This window comes from Aphelocoma coerulescens, unplaced genomic scaffold, assembly GCF_041296385.1.
Source record: "Aphelocoma coerulescens isolate FSJ_1873_10779 unplaced genomic scaffold, UR_Acoe_1.0 HiC_scaffold_606, whole genome shotgun sequence".
NCBI lineage: Eukaryota > Metazoa > Chordata > Aves > Passeriformes > Corvidae > Aphelocoma > Aphelocoma coerulescens.
The window spans coordinates 6,594-17,325 of NW_027183956.1; the positions used below are offsets into that span (position 1 = coordinate 6,594).

Sequence of the window (10,732 nt, forward strand, 5' to 3'; positions counted from 1 at the left end):
CCCTCCCCCAACCCCTCCACCCCCACCTCCCCCACCCCCCCAACCCCTTCCGAAGCCCCTCCCTCCCCTCGCCCCTCCCCCTCCCCAGCCCTCCCCCTCCCGGGCCATGGCGCCCGCCGGCCCCGGCTCTCGGTAGCGACAATTTCGGGGACCCCCCCCCTTCCCCCCCTTTTTTTTTTTTTTTTGCCCCCCCCTTCCCCCGCCATGGCCGGACCCCGGGGCTGAGGCCCCCCCCCCCCCCCCACCTCAACTCCCCTCCCCTCCCCCTCCCCCCCCCCGCGCCCCTCCCCCCCCCCCCATCATGGCGTTCACCTTCGCCGCCTTCTGTTACATGCTGACCCTCGTGCTCTGCGCCTCCCTCATCTTCTTCGTCATCTGGCACGTGAGTGGGGCCGGGGGGCCGGGGGGGGCCGGGGGGGGGCACCCCCAAATTTTTTTTGGGGGGGGGGTGGGGGATGGGGGAGATGGGAATTGTCGCCGAGTCGCCCCTCCCCCCTCTTTTCGCGGTGAGGAGGGGGGTGGGGGGGGGGGGTGTGGATGTGGGGGAGGGGGGGGGTCGAGGTTTTGAGGGGGGCATCGAGATTTTTGGGGGGTGGTCGAAATTTTGGGGGGGGGGTCGAGATTTTGGGGGGGGGAGTCAGGAATTGTCCCCAAACCGCCCCTCCCCCCCCCCCTTTACCGGTGTGGGGGGGGGGGGTCTGGGATGGGCAGGTGGATGTGGGGGAGGGGGGGGGGTCGAGGTTTTGAGGGGGGGTTTGAGATTTTGGGGGGGTGGTCGAGATTTTGGGGGGGGGGTCCTGGAGGAGTCGGGAATTGTCCCCAAACCGCCCCTCCCCCCCTCCAGGGGATGCGCAGGTGGGGGGGGGGGAATGGAAATTTTGGGGGGGTCTCAGGTGGGGGGGGTCATGGGGGGAGGTCGGAGGTGACACCTGAACCCCCCCTCCAGGGTGGGTTCGGTACCCAAAATTTGGGGAGGGGGCGAATTTGGGGAGGGGGGCGAATTTGGGGAGGGGGGAGAATTGGGGGAGGGGGCGAATTTGGGGAGGGGGAGAATTTGGGGAGGGGGAGAATTTGGGGAGGGGGCGAATTTGGGGAGGGGGGCGAATTTGGGGAGGGGGAGAATTTGGGGAGGGGGAGAATTTGGGGAGGGGGCGAATTTGGGGAGGGGGGGAGAATTTGGGGAGGGGGGCGAATTTGGGGAGGGGGGCAAATTTGGGGAGGGGCGAATTTGGGGAAGGGGAGAATTTGGGGAGGGGGGAGAATTTGGGGAGGGGGCGAATTTGGGGAGGGGGGAATTTGGGGAGGGGGGAGAATTTGAGGAGGGGGGAGAATTTGGGGAGGGGGAGAATTTGGGGAGGGGGGCGAATTTGGGGAGGGGGGAGAATTTGGGGAGGGGGGCGAATTTGGGGAGGGGGCGGCGTTGCCGGGTCACGAATTGGGGGGGGGGGAGGCGTTGCCAGGCAACGCGGGGGGGGGCTCCAGGGATGCGCTGGAGGGGGGGGGGGCGTTGCTAAGCAACGGCGGCATTTGGGAAAAGAGGGGGGGGGCGGGTTACCATGGCAACAGCGGGGGGAGGGGGGAGTGGAGGAGTTTTGGGGAGACCCCGGGGGGGTCCCGGGGGGGTCTCGGGGGGGGTTCAGCCTCCCCCTCCCCCTCCCCATCGCCGTTTCCAAGGCCGTTGCTAAGCGGCGCTGTTGCCATGGCAACGGATGCAGCGGCTCCGCTGGCGCCTTTTTGGGGGGGTTTTGGACGTGGGGGCGGGGGTCCAGAGGGTCTGGGGGGGGTTTGGGGGGGGGGGGGTCCGGGGAGAAATTGGGGAGGGGGGGGTCTGGGTCCCCCTTTCCCCCCCCGGGATGGGTTTGGGGAGGGGTCCAGAGAGGCCTGGGGGGGGATTTTGGGGCAGTTTTGGGGTTTTGGGGGTGTTTTTTTGGGGGGGCGGGGGGGTCTGGGGTGTGCACCCCTCCCCCCGCGTTCGGCGTGGGGGGGGGGGGTCTTTGGTGGGGGAGGGGGGGGGTCTGGGGGGATTTTGGGGTCTCTGGGTCCCTTCACGCTGCCCCTTTCCCCTCCCCCACCTCGCTGTGGAGCCGCTGTGGGGGTGGGGGAGGGTTTGGGGGGGGGTCTCGGGGGGGTGTTGGAACCTCGGGGTCCCCTCAGAGCCCCTCCCCCAATTCCTCTCCCCTCTCCACCCCCCCCCCCCCCCAGATCATCGCCTTTGACGAGCTCCGAACGGACTTCAAGAACCCGATCGATCAGGGCAACCCCGCGCGGGCGGTGAGTGGCCCCGGACCCCCCCGGGACCCCCCCGGGACCCCCAGGACCCCCTCAGGATCGCCCCCCCGAGAGACCCCCGGGACCCCTCCCCAAACCCCCTCAGACCCCTCCAAACTCAGCCCCTCCCCCCCAATTTCCCCCGGACACTCTCAGACCCCCAGGACCCCCCCGAGACCCCCAGAGACCCCCGGGACCCCCCCCGGGACCCCCCTGAGACCCCCAGGACCCCCCCGAGACCCCCCAGAGACCCCCGGGACGCCCCCCGGGACCCCCCTGAGACCCCCAGGACCCCCCCCAGGACCCCCTCAGACCCCCCCCGGACCCCCCTGCAGCACCCCCCCCCACCATGGACACCCCCTCCCCCACCCTTGGGACCCCCCCCCCCCAAAACTCCTGAGTCCCCTCCCCCACTCATGACCACCCCTCCCCCCCCCCATAGCACCCCTGAGCTCCCTCCCATGGGACCCCTCCCCCCCCTTAGACCCCCCACCCCCAACTCCCCAGGGACCCCCAAAATCCCCCCCCCGCGAGTGGGGGAGGGGCAGATGTCCGGGTTGGGGGGGGAGGGGTAGAACTGGGGGGGGGGGGGTTCTGGGTCGAGGGTGGGGGGAGGGGGGGGAGGAATCGAGGTCGGGTTCTATTTTTAGCCCCCCCCAAAACCGGGGACGGGCCCAGCCCCTCCCCCCCCGACCCCATTCCTGCTCCCCCTCCCCCCCCCCCCCAAAAAAACCCTCGGGGGGTGGGGAGGGGCACCGACAGCTCCCCCTCCCCCCCCCCCAAACCCAGCGAGGGGGTGCGGGGGCGTCTTGGGGGGGTCTTTGGGGGGGGGTGGGGGCACCCAGGGGTTGGGGACCCCCCCCAAACCCCCCAATTTCTTTCCCCCCCCCCCCCAGCGCGAGCGGTTGAAAAACATCGAGAGGATTTGCTGCCTCCTGCGCAAGGTGGGGACCCCCCCCCAAAAAATCGGACCCCCCCCAAAAAATCGGACCCCCCCCAAAAAAACAGAACCCCCTCCCCCAAAAACTGACCCCCCAAAAAACCGAGCACTTCCAAAAAAACCAGAACCCCCTCCCCCAAAAACTGACCCCCCCAAAACCGAACCCCCCAAAAACCGAACCCCCCCCAAAACTGACCCCCCAAAAAACCGAACCCCCCCCAAAAATCCTGACCCCCCCAAAAACCGAACCCCCCAAAAACTGACCCCCCAAAAACTTCCCCCCTCCCCCAAAAACTGACTCTCCCAAAAACTGAATTCCCCAAAAATCTGACCCCCCCAAAAATCCTGACGCCCCCAAAAAACCTGAACCCTCTCCCCCAAAAACTGACCCCCCCAAAAAATCGACCCCCCAAAAACTGACCCCCCAAAAAACTGAACCCCCAAAAAACCGAACCCCCCCAAAAAACTGACGCCCCAAAAAACTGACCCCCCCCAAAAACCGAACCCCCCCAAAAACTGACCCCCCAAAAAACCTGAACCCCCTCCCCCAAAAACTGACCCCCCCAAAAACTGAACTCCCCAAAAATCTGACCCCCCAAAAAACCTGACCCCCCTCCCCCAAAAACTGACCCCCCAAAAACCTGACCCCCCCCAAAAACCAAACTCCCAAAAAACCTGACCCCCCTCCCCCAAAAAAACCTGACCCCCCCTCCCCCAAAAACTGCCCCCTCCCAAAAAAATGAACTCCCAAAAAAACCTGAGTCTACCCCAAAAAACCTGACCCCCCCCTCCCCAAAAACTGACCCCCCCCAAAGCCGAACCCCCCAAAAACACCTGATCCCCTCTCCCCCAAAAACTGACCCCCCCCCAAACTGACCCTCCCAAAAAAATCCTGACCCCCCTCCCCAAAACTGACCCCCCCAAAAAACTGATCCCCCAAAAAAACCTGATCCCCTCTCCCCCAAAAACTGACCCCCCCAAAAACTGACCCCCCCAAAAACCGACCCCCCCAAAACCTGACCCCCCCCCAAAAAACCTGACCCCCCCTCCCCAAAAACTGACCTCCCCTCCCCCAAATCCGACCCCCCCAAACCGGCCCCGCTCTCTACAGCGACCCCCCCTCCCCAAAACCGACAGGGGGTGGCCCTGGGGACAGTGGGGTGACCCTGGGGGACAATGGGGTGGCCCTGGGGGACAGTGGGGTGGCCCTGGGGATAATGGGGTGGCCCTGGGGACAGTGGGGTGACCCTGGGGACAGTGGGGTGGCCCTGGGGCACAATGGGGTGACCCTGGGGGCACAATGGGGTGACCCTGGGTGCAATGGGGTGGCCCTGGGTGCAATGGGGTGGCCCTGGGGGACAGTGGGGTGGCCCTGGGGACAGTGGGGTGGCCCTGGGGGACAATGGGGTGGCCCTGGGCACAATGGGGTGGCCCTGGGGGACAGTGGGTGGCCCTGGGCACAGTGGGGTGGCTTTGGGGACAAGGGGCGGCTTTGGGGACAGTGGGGTGGCCTTGGGGACAATGGGGTGGCCCTGGGGGTAATGGGGTGACCCTGGGGGCAGTGAGGTGGCCCTGGGGGCAATGGGGTGGGGTCAGTGGGGTGGCCCTGGGGGCAGGGGGGTGACCCTGGGCACAATGGGGTGACCCTGGGGATAATGGGGTGACCCTGGGGGCACAATGGGGTGACCCTGGGCACAGTGGGGTGGCTTTGGGGACAAGGGGCGGCTTTGGGCACAGTGGGGTGACCCTGGGGACAATGGGGTAACCCTGGGGGCAATGGGGTGACCCTGGGGACAGTGGGGTGACCCTGGGGGCACACTGGGGTGACCCTGGGGATAATGGGGTAACCCTGGGGACAATGGGGTAACCCTGGGGGACAATGGGGTGACCCTGGGCACAGTGGGGTGGCTTTGGGGACAAGGGGCGGCTTTGGGCACAGTGGGGTGACCCTGGGGACAATGGGGTAACCCTGGGGGACAATGGGGTGACCCTGGGGATAATGGGGTGACCCTGGGGACAGTGGGGTGACCCTGGGGGCACACTGGGGTGACGCCGGTGTCGCCCCCAGCTGGTGGTGCCCGAGTATTGCATCCACGGCCTCTTCTGCCTCATGTTCCTGTGCGCGGCCGAGTGGGTGACGCTGGGGCTGAACCTGCCCCTGCTGCTCTACCACCTCTGGAGGTGCGGGGGGGTCCTTGGGGGGGTCCTGGGGGGTCCTGGAGGGTCCTGGGGGGGTCCTGGGGGGGTTTGGGGGGGTCCCAGGGGGGTTTGGGGGGTCTGGGTGACGCTGGGGCTGAACCTGCCCCTGCTGCTCTACCACCTCTGGAGGTGCGGGGGGGTCCTTGGGGGGGTCCTGGGGGGTCCTGGAGGGTCCTGGGGGGGTCCTGGGGGGGTTTGGGGGGGTCCCAGGGGGGTTTGGGGGGTCTGGGTGACGCTGGGGCTGAACCTGCCCCTGCTGCTCTACCACCTCTGGAGGTGCGGGGGGGTCCTTGGGGGGGTCCTGGGGGTCCTGGGGGGGTCCTGGGGGGTCTGGGGGTCCTTGGGGGGGTCCTGGGGGGGTCCTGGGGGGTCTGAGGGCGTTCTGGGGGGGTCTGGGGGGTCCTGGAGGGGTCTTCGGGGGTCCTGGGGGGTCCTAGAGGGGTCCTGGGGGGGTTTGGGGGGTCCCAGGGGGGTTTGGGGGGTCCCAGGGGGGTTTGGGGGGCCTGGGTAACGCTGGGGCTGAACCTGCCCCTGCTGCTCTACCACCTCTGGAGGTGCGGGGGGCTCCTTGGGGGGGTCCTGGGGGGGTCCTGGGGGGGTTTGGGGGGTCCCAGGGGGGTCAGGAGGGGTCTGGGTGACGCTGGGGCTGAACCTGCCCCTGCTGCTCTACCACCTCTGGAGGTGCGGGGGGGTCCTTGGGGGGGTCCTGGGAGGGGTCTGGGGGGTCTTCGGGGGTCCTGGGGGGTCCTTGGGGGGTCCTGGGGGGGGTCTGAGGGCGTTCTGGGGGGGTCTGAGGGGTCCTGGAGGGGTTTGGGGGGGTCCTGGGGGGGTCCTGGGAGGATTTGGGGGGGTCCTGGGGGGGGGGAACTGGGTGATGCAGTGTCCCCAGTGTGTCCCCAGTGTCCCCAGTGTGTCTGTAGTGTCCCCAGTATCCCCAGTGCCCCCAGTGCCCCCAGTGTCCCCCCCATGTCCTCCCAGTATCCCCAGTGTCCCCACAGCCCTGAGGCCCCAGTGTCCTCCCAGGGTCCCCAGTCCCCCCAGTATCCCCAGTGTCCCCAGTGTCCCCAGTCCCCCCAGTATCCCCAGTGCCCCCCAGTGTCCCCAGTGTGTCTGTCCCCAGGTCCTTCCACCGCCCATCACAGCTCCGAGGGGCTCTTTGACGCTGTGTCCCAGTGTCCTCCCATGACCCCCCATGACCCCCCAGTCCCCCCAGTATCCCCAGTCCCCCCAGTATCCCCCAGTCTCCCCAGTGACCCCAGTGACCCCCCCAGTGACCCCCCAGGCGCTTCCACCGCCCGGCCGACGGCTCCGAGGGGCTCTTTGATGCCGTGTCCCCTCCAGTACCCCCAGTCCCCCAAATCCCCCCAGTCCCCCCAGTCCCCCCAGTCTCCCCCAGTCTCCCCAGTGACCCCAGTGACCCCCCAGTCTCCCCAGTGACCCCAGTGACCCCCCAGGCCCTCCCACCGCCCATCACGGCTCCGAGGGGCTCTTTGACGCCGTGTCCCCCCATAATCCCCCAGTCCCCCCAGTATCCCCACTCCCCCCAGTAACCCCAGTATCCCCCAGTCTCCCCAGTGACCCCAGTGACCCCCCAGGTACTTCCACCGCCCGGCCGACGGCTCCGAGGGGCTCTTTGATGCCGTGTCCCCCCATGACCCCCCATGACCCCCCCAGTATCCCCATTCCCCCCAGTCCCCCCAGTAACCCCAGTATCCCCAGTGACCCCCCCACTCCCCCCAGTATCCCCCAGTCTCCCCAGTGTCCCCAGTGACCCCCCAGGCCCTTCCACCGCCATCACGGCTCCGAGGGGCTCTTTGATGCCGTGTCCCCTCCAGTACCCCCAGTCCCCCAAATCCCCCCAGTTACCCCAGTCCCCCCAATCCCCCCAGTCCCCCCAGTCTCCCCAGTATCCCCCAGTCTCCCCAGTGACCCCAGTGACCCCCCAGGTACTTCCACCGCCCGGCCGATGGCTCCGAGGGGCTCTTTGACGCCGTGTCCATCATGGACGCCGACATCCTGGGCTACTGCCAGAAGGAGGCCTGGTGCAAACTCGCCTTCTACCTGCTCTCCTTCTTCTACTACCTGTACAGGTGCCACTGGGAGCACTGGGAGCCGCTGGGAGCCGCTGGGAGGGTGTTGGAGGCGAGCGGGAGGCACTGGGAGTGGACTGGGAGGGACTGGAAGGGGACTGGGAGCCGCTGGGAGGGTGTTGGAGGGGAGTGGGAGGCACTGGGAGTGGACTGGGAGGGACTGGAAGGGGACTGGGAGCCACTGGGAGCCGCTGGGAGGGTGTTGGAGGGGAGCGGGAGGCAGTGGGAGTGGACCGGGAGGGACTGGAAGGGGACTGGGAGCCACTGGGAGCCGCTGGGTGTTGGAGGGGAGCGGGAGGCAGTGGGAGTGGACTGGGAAGGACTGAGGGGACACTGGGAGTGACTGGGAGTGGACTGGGAGGGACTGGGGGGACGCTGGGAGGGACTGGGGGGCACTGGGAGGGTGTTTGAGGGGAGCAGGAGGCACTGGGAGTGGACTGGGAGGGACTGGGAGGGACTGGGAGCCACTGGGAGCCGCTGGGAGGGTGTTGGAGGGGAGCGGGAGGCACTAGGAGTGGACTGGGAGTGGACTGGGGGGGCACTGGGAGTGACTGGGAGTGGACTGGGGGGATGCTAGGAGGGACTGGGGGGCACTGGGAGGGTGTTTGGGGGGAGCAGGAGGCACTGGGAGTGGACCGGGAGGGACTGGAAGGGGACTGGGAGCCACTGGGAGCCGCTGGGAGGGTGTTGGAGGGGAGCGGGAGGCACTGGGAGGGACTGGGAGGGGACTGGGGACACTGGGAGGGACTGGGAGGCACTGGGAGAGCGTTTGAGGGGAGCGGGAGGCACTGGGAGTGGACTGGGAGGGACTGGGGGGCACTGGAAGTGACTGGGAGTGGACTGGGGGGATGTTGGGAGGGACTGGGGGGACGCTGGGAGGGACTGGGGGGCACTGGGAGGGTGTTTGGGGGGAGTGGGAGGCAGTGGGAGTGGACTGGGAGGGACTGGAAGGGGACTGGGAGCCACTGGGAGCCGCTGGGAGGGTGTTGGAGGGGAGCGGGAGGCAGTGGGAGTGGACTGGGAAGGACTGAGGGGACACTGGGAGTGACTGGGAGTGGACTGGGAGGGACTGGGGGGACGCTGGGAGGGACTGGGGGGCACTGGGAGGGTGTTTGAGGGGAGCAGGAGGCACTGGGAGTGGACTGGGAGGGGATTGGGAGGGACTGGGAGTGGACTGGGAGCCACTGGGAGCCACTAGGAGCCGCTGGGAGGGTGTTGGAGGGGAGCGGGAGGCACTGGGAGTGGACTGGGAGTGGACTGGGGGGGCGCTGGGAGGGACTGGGAGTGGACTGGGAGGGACTGGGAGTGGACTGGGAGGGACTGGGGGACACTGGGAGGGTGTTTGGGGGGAGGGGGAGGCAGTGGGAGTGGACTGGGAGGGACTGGGAGCCACTGGGAGCCACTGGGAGCCGCTGGGAGGGTGTTGGAAGGGAGCGGGAGGCACTGGGAGTGGACTGGGAGGGACTGGAAGGGGACTGGGAGCCACTGGGAGGGTGTTGGAGGGGAGCGGGAGGCACTGGGAGTGGACTGGGAGTGGACTGGGGGGGCACTGGGAGTGACTGGGAGTGGACTGGGAGCCACTGGGAGCCACTGGGAGGGTGTTGGAGGGGAGTGGGAGGCACTGGGAGTGGACTGGGAGTGGACTGGGGGGGCACTGGGAGTGACTGGGAGTGGACTGGGAGGGACTGGGAGCCACTGGGAGCCGCTGGGAGGGTGTTGGAGGGGAGCGGGAGGCACTGGGAGTGGACTGGGAAGGACTGAGGGGACACTGGGAGTGACTGGGGGGACACTGGGAAGGACTGGGGGGCACTGGGAGGGACTGGGATGAGCTGGGCTGGGACTGGGAGTGGACTGGGAGGGCACTGGGAGGGACTGGGAGCTATGGGAGGCAGGGGGGTGCACTGGGATGAACTGGGCCATACTGGGAGCCGGCACTGGGCCGTACTGGGAGCCCGCACTGGGCCGTACTGGGAGCCGGCATTGGGCCGTACTGGGAGCCCCAGCGTGCCCCTCCCCTCCCAGTATGGTGTACACACTGGTGAGCTTCTGAGGGGGGGGGGGCACCCCCGGGACCCCCCCCCGCCGCCGTCGGGACCCCCCCGGACCTGGGACCCCCCCCGGATTTTGGGGACCCCCCCGGACCTGGGACCCCCCCTGGATCTTGAGGACCCCCCCGGATTTTGGGGACCCCCCGGACCTGGGACCCCCCCGGATTTTGGGGACCCCCCCGGATTTTGGGGACCCCCCGGACCTGGGACCCCCCCGGATTTTGGGGACCCCCCTGGATCTTGAGGACCCCCCCGGATTTTGGGGACCCCCCAACCCCCGGGACCCCCCGGATTTTGGGGACCCCCCCGGACCCCTGGGACCCCCCTGGATCTTGAGGACCCCCCCGGATTTTGGGGACCCCCCTCGATTTTGGGGACCCCCCCCGGATTTTGGGGACCCCCCCAACCCCGGGGACCCCCCCGGACCGGGGACCCCCCCGGATTTTGGGGACCCCCCGGATCTTGGGGACCCCCGAGCCCCCCCCCCCCCCCCCCAAACTCCGGGGTCCCCCCAACCCCTCCCCCCCCTCCAGATTTTGGGGTCCCCCTGAATGTCGGGGACCCCCCCAGGACCCCCCCGGATTTTGGGACCCCCCCCCGGATTTTGGGGACCCCTCCAGGACCCCCCCCCCTTCCAGTATTTTGGGGACCCCCCCCAAACTCCGGGACCCCCCCCCCCCCGCCCCCCCCAGACCTTGGAGCCCCCCGGATTTTGGGGACCCCCAACCCCTCCCCCCCCGGGATTTTGGGGTCCCTCTGGATTTTGGGGACCCCCCCGGACCCCTGGGACCCCTCCCCCCTTTATTTTGGGGACCCCCCCCAAACCCTCCCAACCCCCCCCCCCCCCCCCCCCCGGATTTTGGGGCCCCCCCCAGCTCCCGCCCCTCCCCCCAAGCAATGACCCCGATTTGGGGAGCGGGGGGGGGAGGGGGGCGGGAGATGGGGGGGGGAACCTCCCAGTCCGGCCCAGTGGCTCCCAGTTCGTCCCAGTTCAGCCCCCGCTGGGTTTGTGTCGTGGCTCAATAAAGACAAATGGCACCAGTGACTGAACTGGGAGCACTGGGAGGGCGCTGGGAGGGCGCTGGGAGGGCGCTGGGAGCACTGGGAGGGCACTGGGAGGGCACTGGGAGCACTGGGAGGGCACTGTGACTCATTCCCAGCCAGTACTGGTGGTACTGGGAGCACTG

At 68.5% G+C, this 10,732-nt stretch overlaps 1 protein-coding gene across 1 annotated transcript; it reads left to right on the forward strand.

Moving 5' to 3' along the window:
- Positions 1-301: 301 nt before the first annotated feature.
- Positions 302-9,903, forward strand: CNIH2 (cornichon family AMPA receptor auxiliary protein 2). Its single transcript, XM_068999865.1, has 6 exons — positions 302-382; positions 2,203-2,271; positions 3,165-3,212; positions 5,277-5,389; positions 7,354-7,497; positions 9,520-9,903. Exons 1-6 carry the CDS (start codon positions 302-304, stop codon positions 9,545-9,547), a joined length of 483 nt encoding a protein of 160 aa, XP_068855966.1. The 3' UTR covers positions 9,548-9,903.
- The last annotated feature ends 829 nt before the right edge of the window (positions 9,904-10,732 follow it).